This window comes from Gymnoscopelus braueri (genome assembly GCF_963280865.1).
Source record: "Gymnoscopelus braueri genome assembly, chromosome: 13".
In the NCBI taxonomy this organism is placed as follows: Eukaryota; Metazoa; Chordata; class Actinopteri; order Myctophiformes; family Myctophidae; genus Gymnoscopelus; species Gymnoscopelus braueri.
This window is the reverse complement of record NC_137615.1, coordinates 22,275,913-22,301,672: the sequence shown is the minus strand read 5'-3', so window position 1 is coordinate 22,301,672 and position 25,760 is coordinate 22,275,913. Positions and strand designations below refer to the sequence as shown.

The following is a 25,760-nucleotide window of genomic DNA, read 5'->3' as shown; positions in this document are numbered from 1 at the left end:
TACTTTGTGGCATCAATCCAATGCAAAAGGAGCGACATAATGCACAGGTGTTAGTAGCAGCATAGGTACTAATAAATAACAATAAAAAAAGTTCCAGAACTTAACCCCCCCCCCCGCCCACGGATAGATAGTGTAATGTGAGAGCTTCTTGGCGTGCCATACAGTACTGATCAAGAGTGACAACGTATGAGTTCTGCCACACTTTTCTACATTATACATTGCATTATTTAACTTGAACCATCTTCCGAGTCGATTTTATTTGTTATGCAGATGAAAAGCTGGGGACATTAATTATACCAGGTATATGGGACAGTCAAAAGTACCCAGGGTGATGTTCTGATTTGGGGCTGATGACACAATTACATTTGTTGCATGAATCCACACAACAAAAGAGCAGCTCCAGGATACATGATGTGGTATCACTAATTATAGTCTTGGTACTGTGGGTCTTTAATTTAAGGGATTTGCTGCTGCAAATGACTGATTGGACTGTCTCAGACAAATAGAACTTCCTACACCGACTTGTCATGATGCATAGATCTATGGATGGATTGGTGGAGGCCATTTATTTACCCTGCACTAGATAAATATAAGAGCACACCACCACCAGTAGATAAATGTCCCAGCTGCGATTCCAGCGAGACCTGTGTTGCACGCACTTCCCTCTCATGGGCTTGGTTGCCCATCTCTGTACGGTTCCGTTTAAATGAAGCAAAACTGCCTAATAAATAAATAAAATAATCACAAAGACAGTTAATGCAATCTAATAAAAAATAAAGACTGAATTGTATATCTGTCAGTCTCTTATATGTCATCATGATTTGTGTGCGTGCATGCACTTCCCTCTCATGGGCTTGGTTGCCCATCTCTGTACGGTTCAGTTTAAATGAGCAAAACTGCCTAATAAATAAATAAAATAATCACAGACAGTTAATGCAATCTAATAAAAAATGAAGACTGAATTGTATAGCTATCAGTCTCTTATATGTCATCATGATTTGTGTGCGTGGGTATCTCATTTTAAACAAGCTTACTTCTTTATGAGCCTTCCAGTTTAGTAGACCTTGTATTGTGAATTTGTACTTCCATGTACTGTTGTTCTCATGTCTTACTAAATAAAGTACATCAATCAAAGACCAAACACAAACTTTAACCAATAGTATTTAATGGTTTAAGCAACGTTCTGCCAAGGCCCAATCTCCCCCAACAGTACTATTAGGCAAACCAGTCCTTTGCATTTAATTGGCCAAAAAATAAATTCAAACATACCTAAATAAATATGTGTTTATGGTAAGGGGCCAATCAAAAAACAACAACAGTTCTAATCAAAGGCAACTTTAAAAACACAAAAAAACTGAACATCCCTCCATAAAACTGGCTAAATTGAAAAGTTAAAAAATGCTAAGGGGATCATTCATCAACAGCTTCCCCTTCATTATCAAGTAACAGACTCTAAAACCATTCATTATAAAAACTGAGGTGGAACACTGCCACCAACTGGAAGTTATAAGCTTTGGTCACAGGAGCTTGACAAGGAGATATGGGGATTGGAGGGGGGGGGGTAGCTTCTTGCCCTCCTTGTCAACAAGTATCTGGGTCTGGAATTTGAGTAGGGCTAAGAGAACGCAGAACTGGGTTTTTTGGATGACAAAGTGCCATACATATTTAGGTTCAGTACAATGACGGATAGACTGGTAATCTCGATTGGGTTGAGGGGGCCTGAGAACAAACCAAAGCTTTGAACTTGGGGAGTTCACACTACCTTAGACCAGAATGCTTAATGCTTGTACTGTATGTGTGTATGTATGTATGTGTGTGTCTGGTTATAGGGCCTTCACCAGTCTATTCCATCTGGCCAAGCTGAAGCAGTTCCATACTTCTATACTCATTTTTATTTTTGCAGAAGAAATGTCCCATACACTGAACCCCACTTTTCAAAGCAGTGCCTCGCCGAACTCCATGATTTGTGGGTTAGTCTAGGGCTTTGACCCCCAGAACAATGCCACCCCCTCTTGGGAGAGAAGGACAGGAGAGCTGGGTGGGTGGACATGGCGGGGAAATGGAGGGCTACGGGAATTCCTCCTTTCACCCAGTCAATGACCCTTCACCCACCCCCTGCCCCAGCCGTTTCTCTAGGGCTTTACCGTGGCAAGGTGGGATACCGTGGGGGTGGGGCTGGGGGGCTTGACCGGGTATCTGCCCTCCCTCCCTCACCCACCCTCCCGCCTGCCCTTACAAGTACTTAGGTCAGTCAGTTAAGGGGTGTGGGTTCAGTTTGAAGCACTGCTGTTGGAGGTGGAGCTGGAGGTGGAGGCCGTGGCCATACCCGAGGTGCCAGAGGACGCCACCGACTTGCGGATGTGGGGCATCAGGAAGGGGTCACTGGACAGTTGGTGTACGTCAATGCGGTCCTCCTTACGGTAGACCAGACAGCGCTTCATGAAGGCCTAGAGGGAGACAGAAAGGGAAATTTAGGTGAGGCAAGAGAAAGGGATAACTGTGCAAGAGAACAAACTTGTACCGGAAGTCAGAGGTGGAAGTAAATACATTCAATGGAGACCAGAGTAATGCAGTCAGCAAAAGACAGACATCTGTCAGTTATGAGAAAGGTGCCCTTATAAAAATGAAAACGTATAAAGTGAATTTGTGTAGGCAACCTCTGAAAGATCTGTAGCCTGCAAGCTAGTTCAGGTAGATACACTAGGCTTATACGCATGGCATGCGCACCACTATGTGGTTGATGTATATGACGTGTCAAGCAGCTGACCAATTTGGCCATTTTAGCTCACCTCACTCATTGTTCCTAAAATTGTATTATTTACTTATGCTGGACTTATGTGGACTACTTTCCATGAGGACTACGTTCCCTTATGTCTCACCTGCATGTGAGACTCCAGACAGACTATTTGCACAGCCCTATGTCCTGTATCAGCTCTAGTGCTCCATCTTATGTACATGTCTGTACCTTCTGCTTTCTAACCTCACCTTACTGCTGCACTTTCATGTACACATCTGAATATGCTGTATATTTGTAACCTAATGTACATACTAAGTTAATTATAGAATTTATTATATGCCATATGTACTCTGTATATATAGTCACTTTTTCACTACAGCGCAAGGATTTGTCCAGCAAACAATTAGTATAACTTGCTGGTATGGCAATGGGAGAGACAGTTTTCACATGCCCTCTTTGGCAGCAAAAGTTCTGGTATTGCCTGATAAGCGACCGTTTATTTGTTTATTTTCTAACGGTATAGTACTTTATACTCACGCGAGAGGTGACTGTACGCACACGAGATTGTAACTTTAATCCATCAAAAGAACAGGGGGATAAGCGAGCTGTTTTCTCATTCTTTTTCTCTCTCGCTCAATCATTCATTATCACAGGGACGCAGGGGTTAAGGTGGAGTTGGCAGATCTGTTTCTAGCATAAAATCTCAAGACATATCTTGAATTAAGGTTGTGCGATATGCCAAAAAAATCCTATCGACCATCATCAGCCCAAAAACAAATCGCACATTGCCGAAATGTTCGCGCTAGAAAAGCAAATTAATGTGAGAACAGCTCCCCAGTCCTTAGCTCGAGTTATACTGGCAGAAAATGGCAGATCTGCGACGCCATTTTCGGCGCACCGCACGACCCTGTTGTAGGACGAAGTATACTTTCGGCTGTAACACGTGCAGTGTCGTGTTACTATAGTAACATGACTGCGCGCTGTCAATGAACAGAGATGAGACGACAAGACTGTCTTTCTGCTGCCATGCACCTCTCTCACAGACCAAAACTTGTTCAGACAACTAAGAATTGTAAAATAATAATATCACTTCTTCTTCAAAGGATATTCTTTTCAGGACTAAGCTAAGATCACTTGACATCACTCCCACACAACCATTATTGCCCGTCTCCAGCTACAAATTCATATATTCAACTTGAATTAACATGAAATAATCAAGTCAAATGTGTACTCTATTAACTCAAATCAATTGCATTTATTTTCTGTATTATGTGTGTGTACTTTTAGCGAAATATAAAAATATATATTTTGTGTCTTTATCCATGTTATGCACAACTCTGTTACATGTTCTATAAAGGCAAAACAATCTCCAAAGCAGTCATTTATAAAGGGTGTGACCTACACCCAGTGATGTCACTTCCTCTGGCCACAAACATTTGATGAGGTATGTCATGCTTCTTCTCCCATTATTTTATACAAAATGTTTAGGATACACAAACAGTAGATTACTTTATCAAATCTGTTAGTGATATTTCCAGTGAATTTGAAATCAAATTAAATAATTTGATGAAAGTCCTTTACAATTCCGTTTTTAGACACGCCATATGGTATCTGTTTTGAGGTTAGCACATGTAGTTAAGGAATACAATTGTGGAAAATGGCAACCCTGTTAATGGTTTAATGAGACCTGTAAAAGTTACATGCATCCACAAAGTGGGGAGAAATCACATTGTGGCATCTCTTTGATGAGCTCCTCAAAATTATCCCACAACCAACCTCAGTGACGGGATCTCGCACACAAAGGCTGAGTCCTTGCCCAACTTGGGGTTAATACGTCATACGATAGTTACTTTGAAAGTTTATTAAAGAAAAGGCCGGTGCCTAATACTGCCTATATACACTCAGGAACAACGCAAGTCGAAACGATGCAAGGGGAATGCATGCCAATACTTGTTGTACCTGTCTGTCTGCCTGTGTCCCTTTTATGCCCATATATGGAGATTTCTGTTTGTCTGTGTCCCCTTTATACCCCCTTATGGAGTGTGTACTACTAGACTAAAAATGTTTAATGGAAAAAATATTTTCTATTTTTTGTTTTCTCTCTCTTCTCTAAATGTACCCACAATTCTGGAATGGGCCATGTATATCTTCACTCTACTTATATTAGAACATTTGACTACTTGACCCGTTTGTTTCTATCCATTCTCCACACCTTTCCTGAAAGCTATAAATGATTGATCCTGCCGGTACAAAAATAAAAAATAAAAAAAAATAACCCACTTCTTCACACCTGTGACGACAATAAAGCCGATTCTGATTCTGTTCTACCTCTTTCCATCAGTGTCACTGAAGGTTGTATGCGCGTGTTTGCTCCCACCACTAATGTCTTCTAATGTGCTGGGAAGGAAGTAATATATAGCAGTTCCTGAACACCAAGATCATAATATTAATATAATATAATATTCATGACTGAGGAAGGTCGAAAGACTCACTTTGTATACTTGCAACTAAATAATAAAAGGCTCATTCTGCAAATGTTTTCAATCTATTTGTCTTTTATCAGACTGAAATTGACTTAATGTAGAAGCCAGACAAATGAGCATCAAACTAGTCTGGCCTAACAGATATGAGATACTTGTATAGTTCCCTGATTGGGTGCAATCATATTAGGACATATCTCACCCTGAACCCTGGTTTTCTCCTAGCTACACGCAAACATACAGAAAACAACCTAGCCTATTAACAGGTTTGATAATGTCTTCTACCAGACCACCTGTGTGCAGTGTAATGCATTATGGGAAGTTCACAGAACTTGTACTTGTGTTCAATGGAGACATTTGCGCTTATGGCAACGAAGGCGGTGAGCAAGATCATAATACCTTAGCTTCAGGTGTAATGACTGGTTTGGGGGGAAACTGGACGTCTGTGGCTTTCAGTATGGTGTTTTCCTGCAGGATGTCCTGCTGGGACTGGTTATGACCAAAGGGCTGGACAGCGAGAGAGACAAATGGTAGTCAGCAAAAACACAGACATTTGTCAGTTATGAGAAAGGTGCGCTTATAAAAATTTTAACAAAGTGAATTTGGCCGTGTGCCCGTCTTACCTTGCGGCCATAGAGACATTGGTAGAAAATTACTCCCACAGACCACACATCCACCTTATTGGAGATTTTGGGAGGCTCCTTCCCAACGACAAAACACTCTGGGGGCAGGTACCTAAAAGTCACAGGGAACCTAATTAACCACTTAACAAAAATGTTCTACATTCTATCAAAAATAGCAGAGATTGTAGATGTGCTATTTTCAAGGTGTTTAGTAAATGTTTCTAATTCTTTATTTTTGCCTATAATGACATCAAACTATAAATTACACAAGTATCTGTGTGTGCTTGCGAGTGTCTGCCCTTAGCGTATATCGAGACCGGTCGACTTCAAACTTGGCGTGTGTATTGCAGAGGACCCGAGGGAGTGCCGGCAGCGAGTCTGTCAGACAGGCGGTAAGGTTGGACGATATGGCAAATATATTGGCACATATTGGATGAGTCCAATCGTTGGTTGTTTTTAAGGGCATTTTTTGGGGGCGAAATTTGTCATTTTATGAAATGTGAGTTTGCTACCCCACACCGAGTCACTTTAGTTTCAGGGGGGGACCGGGCGGGTGATTAATTTATCCCGCAGTGGCAGAATTGATTAGCAAACTGGGGTAGACTACTGCTACAACTTCACTTTATGTCCTAGTCTGTGATCTTAGCCCTGGAAAAAAATATTCTATGGAAGTGATATGTTTTACAATTCTTTATTATAAAAACAATTTTTGGTCAGTCAAAGAGTGCGAATGAGAGGCGCATGGCAGCAGATAAAGAAAGTTGTGTCGTCTCGACTCTGTTCATTGACAGAGCGCAGTCACGTTACTATAGTAACCCGACACTGCGCGTGTTCCAGCCGAATGTATACTTTGTCGCACGACTGGGCCGTGCGACGAAAATAGCAGATCTACAAGCTCACAGAGCATCCCAGACGCGACGCATTGTGAGCTTGTAGATCTGCTATTTTCGACATGCGGCCCGCTGTGCGGCGAAGTATAAATCGAGCCAGGGAGAGGAGTTATTCTCTCATTATTTCTTTTTCTAGAGCGAATATATCAGCAATCACCGATTTTTGGGCTGACAGAGAAGAGGGCTGTCAAAATAAATCAAGATTTAGCAGAGTTTATGTACAATGAAACACTCACCAGTAGGTCCCTGCGCCTTGCGACGTAAGCTCCATGCCATCCACCGAGTTGTAGCTGTCATCGTCCATTATCTTTGACAGACCAAAGTCTGTGAGCTTTATCTCCCCACAGGCTGTGCCGTTTACCAGGAGGATATTACCTGAAGAGGATGGGAACATATAAAAACAGACTTCAGTCACATAGTCAATATAAAAACGTCAAAAGTATCATTGATCCAAGATTAAGAGGGGGTGGGCTTGTGTGTGTGCGGTAAATTGTTTGGAATTTCCATTTTCTCTTTTTTATTGTATTTGTATTGTGTTTTTGTGTGTGATTGGTCTGAATTCTTTGGTTGGTTATTGTATGTTTGTTACCCGTTTCTTTGTATGCCTGCAGCATACTCCAAACAAAGTCACAGTTTTTCGGCTTTAGCAGTTCAATAAGAATATTTTGTCATTGCGGAGCAAACAAACAAACAAACGCGGTGTCTTGCTGAAGATCAATTTGGCAGTTCTTGCACCGCCAAGATTTTCAAACAAGCCAAATGTCACCGCAGATAAATGTCGACATCTCCAAGAAAAATCCAAAGCAAGTCGGATGTTGAGGTAAACAAAGAGCCGAGATCCAGGGTAAAAAAATCACCACTCCAGCAATGTATACAGTGGGTGGGGTCTAACACACATTTAAAATAGCTCAAAAAGCAATATTTGAAACAAAGTATCACTGATCACATGGTATTAATAATGCACAGGAAGGTAGCACCAGAGGGAACAACTAAAAAATAGTTGTGTTCTGGCCCAGACCGCTGGCGTGGTGGTCCGGGCAGCCTGGCAGCGTGTCGCAGGTTCGAGTCCCGATCCCGACTGCCTATCTCTCTCTCCCCATTTCCTGTAAACCTACTGTACTATCAATAATAAAGGCATAAAAAGCCCACAAAATAAATAGTTGTGTTCTGATGCAGGGACCCACCAGGTTTAAGGTCATAGTGGATAATGGGCGGTCTGATCTCGTTGAGGTACTTTAGGGAGTTCACAATCTGCATGATGATGGATCGGCCCTCCTTCTCCGACATCAGTTTGTGTTGCTTCAGGTAGAAGTCCAGGTCGTTGCCCTCGCAGTACTCTAGAACCGTGCAGAACCTGCTCCAAAACCAGGGAGGAAAATCTCAAGAGTCAGCAGTGCTCACCGCAGCTAGCTTAAAAACAGACAAGTCACATTCTCTGCTTCTGGAATAAGATATGCAAGCTGGCGTCCACCCGAAATAACTTTCACTGTAATGAGCAGGTACATGTTTCAAAGGAAGAAAAAAAGGCTGCATTCACAAGGATTCAGGAAAACGGTAGACAGCAGACAGATACCACCTTCTGGACACCACAGGAAAAACAAACAAACAGTCTGACGGCAATGGCTGGAACGGCAGTACGGCAAAATGTCAGCTTTTCTCATGATATTTCAGAAGCTTTGTGGTATCATACAATTTCAGGTGTTGTTTCACTAAGATTATTATCTTCTCATTTCGGGATCGGTTTTCGCCAATGTACACCAATACAGTATCAGTATACTGATACTGTATTGATACAGCATCTTTTACTGTGTATATTGTTGATACGGTATTGATACTTACTCTTACTGCTCTCGTCCACTAAAATTATGTCCAGTTTGCCATCTACCGCTTGCCTGAACCCGTGAATGCAGTGTAAAAAGAGAAAAGGACTTACGAGTCAGTGTCAAGTGAAAAGTAGTCATAGAGTTTGACTATCCGTGGGTGGTCCAACTCTTTATGTATTCTATATTCCCGGCATGCATGTCTGAAACAAAGAGAAAACTTTTTTTCAGCATTGTACACATTTTGCTGGCGCTAATGGTGAAAAAGAAAAAGGGAATTCACTGAACCCAGAAGATAAACGGAAACACTTCCTGCATTAACCAGTGTTAATGCAGTGTTCTGCTTCTTACTTGAAGCAGAGTTTTGCATGAAAAACTCACTTGTGGTAGTTTTCCTTCTTCTCATCCCTCCAGTTCTTGTTTAATTGGTGGATTTTTACTGCAGCGTACCTTTGCTCTGTTAGGTCAAAGGCCTGGAAAGAGAGCATCACTTCCAAGTTAAGAAATATTTCCCATATATCTGTTCTAGACAGATTTAAAAGTTCTAGGTTCATTCATCTTATTTTTCCCATACAGAGATTAAAGTCAACTTTTGGTTTTGTACTCGTCTTAAAATTTGGCACGAACATTTACTTCTAAATATTTATGTAGAAAGGAGCCCATGTTTCCCATTTTGTGGAAATCATGGAATGCAGGCACTTGGAACACCGCTGTGTGTGTGTGTATAAAAATAAACAGTAAGATATTTAAATGTTATGATAACATGTATGAGATAAACGGAAAAATAAAGTCTGCAAACTGATTAATGCTCCCATGAACATTTATTGTATTACCTTACCACCAAAAAAGTGATGTTTGGAGCGTCAAAGCTCTTTCTCTGTGCAGACTATTTCACATGTTTTTCTCTCCAGCACCTGGTATTCTATCATTTGGATTTGCATGCTGTTATCAACCTTTAACATGTATGAGATTAACATGCAACATTCTTGGAACAGTGGTTCTCAAAATCTTTCATGGCAAGGACCCCCAAACTGATAAATATCCCCCCCCCCAGACCCCACTTTGAGCAACACCCCTGCTTCACACACCTTGTAAACTTCACTGAAACCTCCCCGTCCAAGTAAATAGAGCAGCAGGTAGCGGTCATTAAGCGTAGGGTGGTCTTTGAATCTGTGCAGAAATAAAAACAGTGTAGTCATGAGAACCCATGAACTCTCCAGCAAATGAGAGCATACGATACTGTGGGAGTGTTGTGATGGTAAGGAAGAGGGCACGCACTGGGAATTATCTTCATTGTGGATCCTCTTCAGCTCACGAATGTGGAGGTTTCGCACTCGCTCCAACCTCTCCAACTCTGCCTGGATCTCTGCCTCCTCCTGGAGAACAAAGTGTTGTTAAGATGGACAAAAGACAAGAGTTAAACTAATGCCAATAGTTAAGATTTGGTTGCAGAGGTTGGTAAATTCCAAAATTCACCACTTTCACCATCAAACGAGATCTTTAAAAACAAAATATGACCTCCAAAATTGATGGTTGGTTAGATACACGTGACGGCCAACAGTTGGAGCCAAAACAACCCAACATTTGCTTGTGGGAATTCCCCACTTGGGACAGATGAGAAATAAATATGGATAATGAAAGCATTACCTTCTTAAGATGACACAGTCTTAGCTTGAAGATCTCTTCTTGCTCGTGATACTCTGCCTGTGTCAACCTGTGAGGGCACACAGAAACAGTGTGAGAGAGAGAAATAGAGGGGGTAAAGAGAGACACCCAACATCAAGGAAATACAATTTAAGCATACACTGCTTCGCTCTCTGCTCCATTGGTCTTGCTCTTGCGCTTGTTCTGCTCCAGGCTCGGAGGCGGCGTCTGGACCATGGACGGTGGCTTGCGCTTGGCCAACAGCTTCCTCTGCCTCTCAATGTCCTCTCGCTGTGAGTTGATCCTTTCTTGTTGCCTGGAAATGTACAGACGGACAAGGTGAGGACGGGGGAGTCTGCTAGTCCGCTCACAAATCACGGAGGAAATAAAAAGGGAATTCCTATTGGTAAAATAAAATGGAGGAACATGGACAGAGCAGAGGCAAGTTGAAATGCAACGATGAGAGGAGTGGAGTTGAAGCATGACGTTATAAAACACAGATGCTCACTTGATGAGATTCTGAAAGGCATATCCATCCGTCCACTGCTCCGTGAAAGACGCCCCATGTCTTACTGTGGTGAAGTGACCAAGTCGCAGTCGATCCTGCATGCTCTTATCCCGACACGCCATCTTCTCCTGCTTGGACTGAGAGTAAATAAATAAATACAATGTGTCAAATCCCATGCACGTTTGTCTTAAAAGATAAAAAAACGTCCTTCTCTTTAGACTGATCTTGGTTTTAAACGGTTGTTAGATTATTGATGCAACAACGTACTTTCTCAATCAGCAGCTTCTTGGACATAGTCACACATTTGTTTAAGCGTTCCTTGTATCGCTCCAGCATCCGCTGCTGTTCATCAATCTGTCTTCGCAGATCACAATTTGCCTGGAGCAAAACATACAAGTAAAAATGTTGACCAGCAGGTATGCAGATATAAAAATCTAATATGAAAACTAACATGCCTTGGCTGAAACAAAAACACTTGATAGTCACATGGGGGAAGAGAATGATAATATGGAGTCTATTAACATCATCAGTACCCGCAGTAAATCATCTATTCTGCCCTCCTTCTTCTCCAAGTCAGAGTTTTTGTTGTTCTCCAATGCTGTTAATTTCTCCATGGTAAGGTCGGACTATAGGGTACAGAAGAGAGGCAGGGGAAGGGCAGGGGTGAAATCAAAGCAGAAAACGATTAAGATCAAACTTTATATTACACAAGGATAAAACCTTATATTACATAGACACAATCAAGTATCAATAATCTGTGCATAACTGTAGTCCCAGGTTTCCAGAAGCTGGCATATCAGTTTCCTGTTCTGGTTAAAATTTCCCATAGCTTCGTTTGATTGACTCGGCAATAGGGCTGCATGACTCACGAGTCACGATTCTCACAAATCTTTTTTCTCCCCCCCCCCCCCAATAACGTTTCAGTCCGACTTAAACAGGTAACTGATGACGATCAGTTGGACAATGAGACACGAGAACTTGCAAGCAACGTCATTGTGTATGACGACGGCATTATCATGCTTCATTCAGTTCTGTGGGCTGTCATTCAACATCGAGTGTACAGGGCAGGCAATAATGCAACAATATAGTTGCGACAACTTGCGAGAGGGCAATCACACTTGCCTAACTTCTTCATCATTAACTTATCTAATCTCTTCGTGCCTTTGGGAACTTGACAGATATGGTGATGCATTTTATAAAATACGTTTGCGTGTTATTGAGGTTTGAGTGATCTGGCGGCTGGTGTTTTGTGACGTCATCGTTTTTTTGTCCTTCATGCTAAATCATATAGGATTTTATGGTGACGTTTTAAGTGGTTGTAGTTAGTCAGAGTGTTTACTTTCAGAGCTACGACAATGCCAACGCACTGCTTGCAAATTATGACTCGTACATCCTCACTGGTATGTGCTTCGTTTTCAGTTTAAATACATCATTCTCGCCCTCGCCACATAGGGATTTCTCTCATTGACACCAATTTCTTTCCGTCACGTGGAAAACTTTCTTCATATTCATTCCTTCAGTAGAGTCACGTGCTCGCCGAGTAGGCTCTGTGTCGGGTTTCTATAGTAACAGAGACAGCACACGGTCAATGAGGAATATGAACGACATAACACGAATGGAGTAGTGTCTAGCTTTACATTGTTAACTCTTTCACTGCCAAGGACGACATTTACGATTTATTTCCAAAAGGGCCAGACTGTTCGTTTTCACCGTCGTGGTTTTCCACCAGTTGGCGCTGTTCTCTAACACACCAGTGACCATATTCCTCCTCAAGTCACATAGATCCAGGAGATCACGTGATCGAAAGATCTCCACCACCATTGACTTCCTGCTTAGCGTATTTGAGGAAACGGCTGTATCTTTTTTTTCTCCCTGCATTTTTTACGAGACGAGCTATTTTCAACGACCTATAACAAGCGACCGGGGGGGTCACAAAGACTTTTTCTTTTCCTCGCGGAAGCACAGTGAAACCCTCCGTGTTTAGCAACCGGCAGGGGATATAAATATTCTGTGACTAGTTGAAAAGGTAAGGAAAACCAAAAATCGCTGGCAGTGGGTGATTCATTTATGTATTTAGTGAAAGAGTTAAGTGTGACGGACATTGCACCTATGATTGTGCAGAAGTCTAAATAAGTCAACATGTGAATGCAGCGTGAGGTCAATGGAAACGTCATTTCGAAATAAGATCGCATAGATGTATTTTTTTACGATTAGTCGTGCAGCCATACTCGACAGCAGATTTGAACTGGAAACATGTTTCTTCATATGCATTCCTTCATAGGTGTTTCTGGTTCAATCTGCTGCCAAGCCAATGAAACGAAGCTATGGGAAAATGATCTGGAACAGGAAATGGGTATTTCACCTTCTTCTAAACTGGTGTTACACTTCTCCATAGAGCCTATAATGGTTTTCAGGTTTGAAGACAGACACATAGCTAAGCCGGTATAGGGTGTGATGTACCTGCGTGCCTTTGTGGAGCAAATGAAGCAAGATGGGCTTCAAAGAGCACAAGGAGTGCTCCGTGTTGACCGAAGAGGGGCTTCCCTGTTGCACCTGCAGGGCAAAAAAACCAAAATCACTTAACACATTAACCGCCAAGAACGTAGTCCTACGGTCCGTTAAATCCAACTGTTAAGCGCCGAGACCGTAGCCCTACGGGCTGCGGTCTTTTCGCGCATGCGCGGTCCGGGTGCACTTTCGGAATTTTTTTGATCCACTTCCGTTTCCGGTTTGATGACCGGAAATAGAATTATTTGGGATCCGGTTTTGACGATCACGCCCGCTCCCATTCTACAGACGAAACTGAAACTCAATTCTCTTCCTGTAGTTTTTTCTCCTCGCATTTCACTGTTTAACGTAATCCGCTCTAACTCAAACATGGATGCCCCGTTTGACACGCGATCTTCACTGGGAGATACAGGGAGATCTCGCGGATGTAAACAGACCGTGTAGAGCTCAATCTTAAGGATTTTAACAAGATCTATGGCGACATGAAAAAAACAAAAAAACAACAAAAACACCTTGGCACTGGTGAGTACATTATGAGATTAACCTCTGGCGGTCGATGTGTTAACACATCCACCGCCAGAGGTTAATCTCATAATGTACTCACCAGTGCCAAGGTGTTTTTGTTGTTTTTTTCATGTCGCCATAGATCTTGTTAAAATCCTTAAGATTGAGCCGTGAACGGTCTGTTTACATCCGCGAGATCTCCCTGTATCTCCCAGTGAAGACCGCATGTCAAACGGACTTCCATGACTGTAGTTAGAGCGGATTACGTTAAACAGTGAAATGCGAGGAGAAAAAACTACAGGAAGAGAATTGAGTTTCAGTTTCGTCTGTAGAATGGGAGCGGGCGTGATCGTCGAAACCGGATCCCAAATAATTCTATTTCCTGTCATCAAACCGGAAACGGAAGTGGATCAAAAAAATTCCGAAAGTGCACCCGGACCGCGCATGCGCGAAAAGACCGCAGCCCGTAGGACTACGGGCTCGGCGCTTAACCGTTGGATTTAACGGCCCGTAGAACTACGGGCCCGGCGGTAAAGGTGTTAATGGCACTTAATGACATGCACCTAATCTCATCAAGTCATTCAACAACCCAAAACGTTGCTCCACTTTTTATAATAATGATATAACAGAGTGGACGGGAGTGCAACAGTGTTTAGTGAGGCATAAACAGAACAAACAAAAAAGCGAGACAGAAAAGAAGGAAGCCCAAGCATGCTCACCGTGACAGGTGGGTTGGAGAGGGAATGTTGTGGGGAAGAGCGGACCACTGGAGGGATCCCCCTGGCGGGACTGGTACCAGGACCACTACCTCCCGCAAACTGACAGTAAGCCAGGAAGAGAGGGTGAAAAGCACTTTTAATGGAAAGACCAAAAACTAGAGTTAAAGGTAAAAGGACGACATACTGTGTTTTTGTTAGGACGAAAGAAGAAAAGAGCTTCAACGATGCTGAACAGACAACTAAGCACATACAATCTGCAGTCACTCACCTCAAAATAATCGCTAATCTTGAGTCCCCTCGCTCCTGCTTTGCCTGGAATACACAGAGATAGGGAGTGAGGAAGGGTTTGGCGTTTGTTTTTTACATGATGAAAACCTGTCAGTGGAGGAATGGTCAAAGTCACCTTGGCTTCCGTCAAAGGGGTCACCTTTCCGTTTTCTTGTTCTCTGGTCATTTGCTTTTTTCTCTGGAGTCTGTTAGGAACAGTAATGGGGGAAATAAATTAACAGACTCCACTGAATGCACAATAAGACGACAAAGTGAAAAGATGCATTGTGAAATCGAAACTTCCGGGAAGCGGCAGACCATCGACTGACCTCGAGCTCTTTGTCACTCAGAGAGCCCACGCTGCATAGACTCTGATTAGATGACTCATTCTGGCCTGAACCCTGTTAAAGACAAAAGAAAGAAAAAAAAGAAGCGCACACAAAAACAGAGCAATTAAAAAATACATAATAAAAAGGTATAACCTATGTATAGACTCATACAAAAAGAATCCCTCTCAATCATTACTTATGATCCATTATATATGTGTGTGGTGGACATTTCTGAACATCAACCTTTGAGCAGTAGATGTGCGCGAGTACATTGGGCAGTAGATGTGAGCAATGGTATCATTGAGCGTGGTCTTTATTCTTTAAAGGTACCAAAGTTTCAGATTTTACGCAGAATTGTATCTCCTGGGCATTTCAGCATGCAGTGAGTAGTATGCATTTGAAGGGAACACAATTTGAGAGATAAATCTGAAAAAAGTGTGAAAATTGAGTTGAGAGTTGAGAGCTGGGTTCAAAGTGGGTCACTCGACAGAGACTGCCCTCCTGGCAGTGACGGAGTCGCTCCATGCCGCTAGAGCGAACTCTCTCTCCTCCGTTCTGATACTCCTGGACCTGTCTGCAGCGTTCGACACGGTGAACCATCAGATCCTCCTCTCCACCCTCGAGGGGATGGGTGTCTCAGGCTCTGCACTCTCCCTGTTTGCATCCTACCTGACGGGTCGCTCATACCAGGTGATGCTGAGAGGGTCTGTGTCAGAACCACACAGGCTCACAACTGGGGTTCCCCAAGGCTCGGTTCTGGGTCCTCTTCTTTTCTCTCTCTACACTACATCTCTGGGTGCTGTCATCCACTCTCATGGCTTTTCCTACCACTGCTATGCCGATGACACCCAACTAATCCTCTCATTCCCCCCCTCTGATACCCAGGTGGAGACACGCATTGCTGCTTGTCTGGCTGACATCTCGGAGTGGATGTCGACAAACCACCTGAAGCTCAACCTGGACAAGACCGAGCTGATGTTCCTCCCGGGGAAGGGCTGTCCGCATCGAGACATGGCCATCACCATTGATAATGCTGTGGTGACCTCAACTCGGACTGCGAAGAATCTGGGTGTGACCCTGGACGATCAACTGACGTTCTCGGCAAACATCGCATCAGTGACGAGGTCCTGCAGATTCCTGCTCTACAACATCAGGAGGATTCGCCCCTTCCTCACGGAGAAGGCAGCCCAGGTGCTCATCCAGGCTCTCGTCATCTCCCGCCTGGACTACTGCAACTCCCTCCTTGCTGGTGCTCCGGCATCCGCCATCAAACCCCTGGAGCTTGTTCAGAAAGCTGCGGCTCGTCTGGTGTTCAACCGCCCCAAGTTCTCCCACACAACCATCCTTCTCCGCTCTCTACACTGGCTCCCCGTAGCGGCTCGCATCCAGTTCAAAACCCTGGTGCTAGCCTATAGGGCAGTGAAAGGAACAGCTCCTTCCTACCTCCGGGCTATGGTCGATGCCTACACCCCTGCCCGACCACTTCGGTCTGCCACCTCGGGGCGACTGATTGCCTCGTCACTCAAGGGTCCTTCTGGCCGATCCACACGGTCACGACTCTTTTCTGTTCTGGCCCCACAGTGGTGGAATGAACTTCCCACTGATGTTAGGACAGCAGAGTCACTGCCCATATTTCGCCGCAGACTGAAAACCCACCTCTTCAGGAAACACTACCCTTCCTCTCTGCCTGACCTACTTGTTGTTAACTAGTTGTACGAACGCTTGTTTTCTATTGCTGTATTGTTTATTGGATTATTGGATTGTTTATTGGATCTTGTTTAGTCGATACACTTATTTGTTTTAGCTCATGCTCATTTGATTTAGCTATTTTGTCTCATCTGTTTAAGGAAATAGGTAGCTGATATATTGCACTTTTACCTTAGCGCTAGGTATACTCTTGGTTGCTTGTTTTTGCAGAAAATGCACTAAAGACTTCTGGTGATTAGTAGTTTTCGTTCCCTACCTATGTTGAATACACTTATTGTAAGTCGCTTTGGATAAAAGCGTCTGCTAAATGACTGTAATGTAATGAGAGGAGGTTCGTTTATTTTCACCATCAGCGGCACACTGCACCTACAAATCAGTTCTACGGTCAGTTCCCTAGGTGATGCCTGTCAGTCAAATGAATTACATCAGAATTCAGTGGGCTCTGTCCTACAGTATCAGGGAAATGCACTTAGTCATTCAGAGCACACTAGAGCTCTCTCGTTGAACCCTCCCAAAATGGCCGAACATCAGGCATGCTGGTGGTGGGGGTGTATTCATCCCCCTGGCTGTCACCTTTAGATAATGTCATCCATTTTATTCCCTTTCACCATGGTCTCACTGTTCTTTTGTCTCTGGAGAGGGCTAATGAAAGATGCTTTGCCCGAGCCAAGAAAGACAGGTTGTTCTTTAACCGATCAAATTCTTGGGGTCTTTGATCTGTCGTATTCAAAAAGGCAACACGTTTGCCAATACTCCGAGCAGGACCTGCGCATTCCACCAACTTAGGTGAGCTAGTTCTTTGTCCTCACAGGATATCAATTCCCTCCTTTCTCTCTACTTTTATGCCAACTCTAGTGACTGAAAAGAGAGCAGCAGAGCCTTGGGGCTGTTCAAGGTCAAGGGGAATAACAAGAGTTGCTCTATGGTATCCTGGGGCTTTTAGATCACCAACCCATACCTCTCTCTGCCTCTAATACACACTTTCTCTCTACACTGCATCCCTTGTCATACAGGGTGGTTATGGCACGATGCCTTAGTGAAATCCGCCATTTTCTCTGCGGCAGCAGCCATGCCATGCTCTGGGCTCAGCTCTGCCTATGGCTGGCACAGGGCCCACTCCTGGCGCTGACTCTCGCTCCCTCACTGTTCCAAGATCACCTTCCACAAAAGGCAGCTCCTTCCCTGTACCAGGCTAGAGATGTAAAAGACAAAAATACTACCACCACCTGCACCTGGTCAAGGACCATTTCTACATTCCTGCCCTGGCTTTCACTCTTCCTCCCACGTCAGTCCCGTCTGTGGCCTTTTGGCAGGCATCGCCACTTGCATATTCAGCCACTACATCATGAGCCAAGAAGAGATGATGCCATGTCATACCAGCCAAAAACACAGACACAGCTCAACCTTCTCCAGAGACAGAGAGAGAGATAAAGAGTGGGGTATTGCTTGTTGCAGATGAAGCAGCAAAATAACACTGAGGCGAAAACAGACAAAGAGAGGAAGGCAGACACAAAGAAAATCTGTGATCGGGAGAATCGGTGGCTACAAGTTCTTTGATAGAAGGGAGGTCCTTCACTTCCACAACAACAAGTGTAACACAAACCTTAGCCACGCCAACCCCAGTGAAGCGAGCCTCCAACAGCTCCTGCCGCCGTGGGTCCAGGCTATGCAGTTCTTCCATCATGGCTAGGCTATAGATACAAAAGAGAAAAGTTAAATGTTGTGGGATTCTGAAATACTTAAGTGGGAGTGACAGATCACTTCTTCAAATGTACTGGTTGTGATGAGTCATGTTTGTTTTTTGCTATATGGATGTGGAAAATTCCTGCTCCGACTCATCCATAACCCTGACACTAGGGCAAAATGTTTCCCCAATATTCGATATATTCAATAAGGACTAGACCCTGTAAGCGGAGTGTTCACAAAAGCACTCACAGCACTGTATAGACATAAAATCAGGATAAAGATTTGGCCAATACATTGCTTTTTTTGTCATAGATGCAGGCAGAATCCTCAATGCCTGGAAAAATTGTAGCATCATCATCTGATAATGCTCGACCATAACAGGCCTATGGTGCTGTAGTTATAGGTCACTAATGATGGAATTGTCAAACATAATTATTAACATTAACATTATTCACAGCATGGAAAATGCCAACTTTTAACAACAAGTGAATTACATTAAGTGCCCGTCTTTCTAGCCTGATCAGAGGTTACACACCCAAGCCTGACTGATGTCATGTCAGACATGTCTTTTAAAGCCCCAAATGTATATCATTTAGAATGACAGAACATTTAGAAATTCTTGATTTTTCGATATGACTGTTCTCAAAGAGCATTGGGCATGGTGGCCCCGTTATGCTGAGCAGCATAACCAGCCACTTTACTTAACTAACATCCTCTGTCAATTATCTGCAAACTAACGAGCTGGGTTAGCTAGTGGAAACCAGCTAACCAGCTTGTCAATTTTAGCTAACAACAATTAGCATTTCAGTACTGTGTGGCTAACGACTAGAGGGGTTGATTTAGCGTCCTAGGTTACGTTAACTAATTCAGTTAAAAGGTTAATCATTTCCAGTCAGTTAACCATACAGGGTCAGTTCACGAAAGGCGGTCAACTAAAAGTATGACAAGTCACACTGTTCACAGAAAGGAACGATTTAGCTAGGTAAGAGAACCATGCTATCGTTAACGTTACCGCTAGTTAGTTAGCCAGCTGGCTAACGGTGTAATATCCCAAGCATCTCGTCAATCCCTGTCTGTGTTGTCAAACCACTGCGTTTGGGTTGAAGTGGTTGTAGCCAAGTTATCAACGCTGTTTTTTTTATTTGACATCCCGTCAAACTACTTACTGTAACAATACACTCTCTTCCACGGTCCTCCTGAGGGCTAGTATTTGCCCCTCGGGAAAAAAACAGTCCCCGTTGTCTCTGTCTCCCCTTTGCTAAGCAGACACTCCCAGTCCCAGGCAGCGAGGCCGCGTTCACATCCACGCCTGTCGCCTGCTGATCGTCACCGCTGCAGAGCCGGGCTGACCCGGACGAGCACAGCGCTCCACGGTCACACGATGGAGGAATTCCCTTCGAGGCCCCGGAGAACCTGGGGTATCCCTAACCCGCCTTTCTGCACTCCTTACGCGGGTGGTATCCCCATGATCACGCTCCTTTAATGGAAGACCATACCGTCCCTGTGTCGGTTGTCTTGTTCCACACAATGGCCACCCTCTAGTTGTAATTTGGCACAGATTGACTTGTTTTAAGCGACTCCCCTATCTTTCTTTCTCCCTGGTGTGTGAGATGGATTCGGGTCCCGTTTTTTTTTTTGGCTCGATCAAAAACAAAGTTCGGTTCCAGTCGCCCTCCTTGCCTCAGGAAAAAGAAAATCTGCTACGGAAGTTCTGTTGTAGTAATCATTTCAGTTTAATCCGGATCGATTCGGTTCTCATATTTGTGCAATGTAAACAATAATCAGTAAATCTCATATTTTCTCGTGAGATTGTTCCAAGTATCTGGCTCCTCACCTTCATTCAGTCCACGCCTGCCCCCAAATCTCTTGTCTAGGCCAATTACAATTCAAGCATAGAATTCAAGTCAACAACGCCCCCAAATCCCCCCTCCGTCTTATCTCGTATTGTAGTTTGTTTGTCCATTATATTTATCTGCTGTCAATGGTATACCATGTGTACATACTGACATCAACCTGAAGGAAGATTAAGAATATGCCATTATCACCTCATCTTATTTCACCAGCACCAGTTTGCTCTATGCCAACAGATGCTCATATTTTAAAGCCAAAAGCAAAAGATATGAATCAAAATGTGCTGGACATTATGGGGTGTAACGCCAATTTTTTAGATTAATTTTGGTCAAATATCTTGCAGGCAAAGGTAGTGCCGTTCGGTCCTGGAGCCTCTGCTGACAAGAGTGAATGTGCTTTGGAATAAAGGCACAATATAAATGCAGGCCATTTGATCGGATCAGGCATATCAAATAATTAAAATGTTTCCTCTGATCTGTGTTCAGAGACTATATGCCACAATTGTGAGTGTAAGTATGCAAAGTTTCAAACAATGGAGCCGACTTGCAATTGCTGGTTTTTATTATTATTCATTTTGAACATAAGCAGTAATGGAGGCCTCTTAAAAAAACACATTTACATTAAAAGTTTAAAACAAGTCATTAGAAATACCAGTTGGTTGATCATAAACATCTGTGAGCTTAGTCCTTTTCCATTTTGAGTGGCCATAAACCACATCCATCAACATTTGAGCGACATAAGACCAGTACCATACCAAAGCCTTCAATTCTTGGTGACAATCACTGTGGCAACTCTTTCATAATGGACTGCACCACCATGAGATCCACTCCCAGCTTTTATTGTATTTGAGGTGTAAAGCACCAAAGTCCTCTTCAGGTGGCTTGGCTCTGTGTTTAAAGTTGCTCAGTGTGAGCCTTGCGGTACTTGGATTGGATCCAAACTCTGTACATGGTTAGCTGTTTGCCTCGGTTCACCTGTAGCCTCCTGTCTACAACATTCTGCACTTTCTCAAGCCCTGCCTCAGTGAACATGTCATGGAGCTCATCTGGAAAGAAAACACACATTTATTAAAAATGTCCCTGCAATATGGACATGGACATGTGCACGAAGTCACTAACTTAATTCTATTTTTACCTTGAGTAAAGAAATAGACTCGTGTTCCATCGCCCCGGACATAAAAGTTGTCTGACAAACATCTCCCTAAAAGACAAAAAGTAAAACACAAAAAAACACTTACCCATCAGACTAATATAAAACAAAATGGAGACATCTAAACCAATATTTAACAATCTATTCAACACTTATTGTCCCTTCACTGATGTTTACAATCTCTCATTTGTGGCATTGGATCTGTACAGAGCACATACAGTGTCAGTCTAACCTTTCTTGAAGCGCAGCTGTGCCATGTCATAGCGTCCATAGTCCCTGAGCATCAACACTCCCCCTGGCTTCAGCAGCCGAGCTAATCTCTTAATTGATGCGTGCATTCTGAGATGGAGAAGGTTTGAAAATATCAGCACTACATTCAATGACACAAACAGGTAGAGAAACAGAGAGAGAGAGAGAGAGAGCTCTTACTTGTCAGGATGCAAGGCTGACAGAGCAAAGATTAGTAGAACAACATCCAGGCTTCCATCAGGGACAGGGTAATAGGCTTCCACATCACTCAAGTCATGAACAAAGGCAAGGCATCGCCCAGGGTCATACTCAGTATTACTCTAGTGACAAAAAGGCAACGTTAATTTATCATTTCAACCAAGATTATTCTGATGATTTATAGCCACATCATCCCCCCACTTCCATTAACTTACCTTGAGTAGCTCCACAGCAGTGCTGGAAAAATCACAGCAGTAAACAAAGAGTCCAGGGTCACTGCAAAAGACAATCATAAGACCGTATGCTACTCAATCACTGCAAATTAAGAAATGCAAGTGTATAATTATAACTATAAAGGTGTGCTCAGTCGAGCACAACTCTCCATCAGGAGGCATGCCCTAATAATAGCGATGTATGCAGTTTAATTTCTACCTACAGCTGTGAAAGCATAGCATGGCATGTGATTACCAGTTGTACATAATTTTTACTGTTCTCCTCCCAGGTTGTCCTAATTCACAGATTAAACATTTATAGTTAACAAATTAACAGTCCCAAAAACTGAACTAGTTCACTTTGATAATTATTATTATTATTTTTAATTAGCTGCTCCAAGCTATTCTTTTTCTTTAGAACCTCCTCCTACCATCCACCCCCCTTTGCGTTCTTAGTATTAAGAAATGGCCTCATTCTGGCTAGAGTGTTTATTCAGCAACTTGCACCGTGAACATTGTTAACTACAGTAGGAGTTAGCGACACTCACAGATACGCTCATTTTAGTTGCAAACAGATACGTTCAGTCAAGTTCAATGAACACACACTTTTAGCATTTTCATGCACAACACTTCAGACCGACACACAAACACACACACACACACACACACACACACACACACACACAAGACGGGGCCAAACGCATGCTCTCCTGTTATTCTCTTCATACTCACTTGTTAGTCTTCAAAATAGGAAAAACTGTGTTGCCCACGCCACAGCCAACCTGCCAGATGAATATGAATTTGCAAAGCATTAATGCTTATTACACCACAACTTGTTGCACTCAGTATAACAAACAATAATGTACCAAGCTGTCATTTTCACAAGCATAGATCAGTGATCCTAACTTGAGCAAAGAAACTGTAATTGCACAGCTTGCCATTCAAGAGTTTTTGCCATTTGCCATCAATGTGTACAGTTCAACATTTTTGTCTAACTAATGATCACTGTGCCTTGTTTAAGAGATCTGCTACAAACTCATTTCTAACCTCCATAATGCGGTATGTCGCAGAGGAGCCTGGGAAGTCACCAGAATTTGGAGACAGAGAAGTGACCTCCTCGCTTCTTCTTTGGTCCTGGTGATTGTCATTGGAGACTTCAGGATGGGCTTCATGGTTGAGACAATACTGTGGGGCCAGCTCTGGGAACTCCGTGAAGAGCCAGTGACGGTCTTTGAAAAAGCGATTTTCATGGACTGTATAAAAGTCATTCCAGTACTCATTTGCCCGGGAGTCATATTCTTCTGTAAAAGGAACAAAGTAAGCCAGTTTGAATTTGAGCCAAAACTATTTCCTCATATGAACCCCATAGCATTAACATGCATTGAGTAGCCTAGTACTATTTAACCACATGGACCGCAGCATCCCTATTCTGGGCATGTCATAATAGGTGAACAGTGAAAATAGGCAAACATTCGACAAAAGTAGCGGATCTACAAGCTTACAATGTGGCGTGCATTGTGAGCTTGTACATTGGCTATTTTGAGATTTGATGTAGAGAGAAAAAAGGTGGGGATCAAGTACAGATCACTGGGGGACCCTAGGGGTCATGGACTCAACTCAAATTGAGTTTGTAAAACCGAGCCTAACAAAACTTGACAAATCCAAAATAATTCTACATTTTAGAGGTGAGGATGGAACCAATATTATAGGATAAAAAAGGAACAAGTCTAGGAGCAAACAGAAGCCAAATCTACAACATGGATAATGACACATTAACGGACATCCTAAATTCCCAGCAATGTGTTACTGACTTACTATATACTTGTGTGTTTTTAGTTTAATGTTCTACCACACAAAACCCAACAAAAACAGACAAATGATGCTGAACTCAATTTATACTGATCACATAGAGTAGACAGTACAACTTGGTCCTGGACTCCTAAATGAACAATCTCACTGACAGATCCCAAATCATTTAATGATAGGAACTTGTGGGCCATGATTCTGAACTACCAAAACACGACCTTGTTTCTCTGCAGGAAGTGGCTGGCTGTTCTCTAGCACCTTCTTCTTAGCAGATGCCTCTTGTTCCTCTGTCCACTCCACATTGTCCCTGTAGAGAATTCAGCAGTTATTACGAATTGAATACATAGTATTCAATCAATCAAAAAACCTGCTGGTAAAAAGGGACTGGATGGGAAACCGCAACTTTGCTGTTTGTGCGACAATTAACTCATATACATTATGTTGCCGTAAATGTATTATTCAAAAGCCATGACAAACAAGTATTTCGTTCCCAAATGTAATAGTAAATAACGTCAACGCTTTATCTCTTAATCCAATGTGTGTCTGCTACCACTGATAGCATACATACATACATAGCCTGATAGCCTAAATATATCCACATCATCAGCAACATCTGTCTAGCTGTGGAACTCTTTTACAAACCATGCGTTGTGTTGGAAGATTTGACGTGGGTCTGTCAAGAAACGTGTGCCGAACTGAGGGCGTTTCACATCTACACTTGAAGGTTCTGGTACAATTTGCCCAGCTTCCATGCTTTCCTTCTCCACTGCTCCCACAGCTTCCAGGCTTAATTTTTCCACTGCTGCCACAGCTTCCATGCTTTCTTTCCCCACAGCTGCCACAGATTCCATGCTTTCCTTCTCCACTGCTCTCGCCGCATCGGGCGCTGCCATGTTGGATTGACGTGGTGGGCAGCGTTGCCACATATTGCGAGAGAAATAAGCAACTAGGTCTGTGAAAACAAGCCCTCAGGCCACGTGAGCCCTTTAGTTTAAACCTATACATTGGCTATTTGAAAATAGCCGAAAATAGCCTAAGCTTTATTTTTTACATTTTAACAACACACATCTTGTATGGGGGTCCCTGGATGGTGGTCTGCAGACAAATACATATTAATTGGGGGTCCTTGACAATGTTTGAGAACCACTGGTTTAAACAACATTTGGAAGCAAGCCCAAATAAGCAACCACACTTTATAAATTAGCCCAAAAAACTGCAACCCGTGCAACTACCAATTTTTACAAGCAACTTTAAAGAAAAATAAGCCCAAAGTGGCTTATAATAAGCAGACATGGCAACACTGACGAGGACCATAGAAATAGAGCTTTGCGACCTAATAGATCTGGTCCAGAGCTGGAGCTAAGCATAGACCTAAACGAAATAGAACGCGTTCATTCACAATCACAAATGAGCTTTTAACGAATATGTATGCCTGCGTCTTGGGATTTACTATTGTTCGATTACACTGTGAACATCACATATATATATGTAGGATATTTATAGTTACTTGTCTGTAAAATGACCTAACACGAACGAACGACTCAATCACGTACGACTTCTTTCTATAATGTGTTCGAGGATCAGTGCGCTGTTTTCACAGCAGATGGCGACATACTACAATATTAACTTGGACATAACGGGCCAGGCCCAGGGGGTCAGTTAGGTCCACCTGGAGGGGAGGATACTATTGTTGTTTTTGACTTTTGAAAATTAAGAGAAGAAAAAATTTACGTGATAAATGAGTTACAATTATAAGCTCTATGGAATGCAGACTGATTTAAAATGACAGTGTCAGATGCAATGCAACCTTTTCACCGGGATGAGGTGAGATTGGTGCCATTCCTCCTGTTCTATAGCATTAGATTGTCAGTTT

At 43.0% G+C, this 25,760-nt stretch overlaps 1 protein-coding gene across 2 annotated transcripts; it reads right to left on the bottom strand.

The window, feature by feature from the left end:
- Positions 1–1,148: 1,148 nt before the first annotated feature.
- tlk2 (tousled-like kinase 2) lies at positions 1,149–24,786 on the bottom strand. Of its 2 annotated transcripts, XM_080448051.1 has the most exons (28): positions 24,530–24,786; positions 24,106–24,194; positions 23,129–23,382; positions 22,814–22,863; positions 22,085–22,145; positions 21,852–21,991; positions 21,655–21,761; positions 21,408–21,473; positions 18,340–18,422; positions 15,030–15,101; positions 14,837–14,906; positions 14,702–14,745; positions 14,434–14,532; positions 13,163–13,255; positions 11,236–11,328; positions 10,970–11,080; positions 10,703–10,839; positions 10,355–10,510; positions 10,198–10,264; positions 9,829–9,926; positions 9,639–9,720; positions 8,932–9,023; positions 8,664–8,753; positions 7,915–8,084; positions 6,967–7,105; positions 5,841–5,952; positions 5,617–5,724; positions 1,149–2,447 (listed from the first exon to the last, which is right to left on the bottom strand). In XM_080448051.1, exons 1-28 carry the CDS (start codon positions 24,778–24,780, stop codon positions 2,271–2,273), a joined length of 3,111 nt encoding a protein of 1,036 aa, XP_080304177.1. In that variant the 5' UTR covers positions 24,781–24,786; the 3' UTR covers positions 1,149–2,270. The 2 variants fall into 2 exon arrangements, with proteins under 2 accessions (XP_080304177.1, XP_080304176.1); XM_080448050.1 differs by lacking the exons at positions 21,408–21,473; positions 21,655–21,761; positions 21,852–21,991; ... (3 more) ...; positions 24,106–24,194; positions 24,530–24,786 and adding an exon at positions 19,589–20,267 and having other exon boundaries at positions 18,340–18,427.
- Between the last annotated feature and the right edge of the window lie 974 nt (positions 24,787–25,760).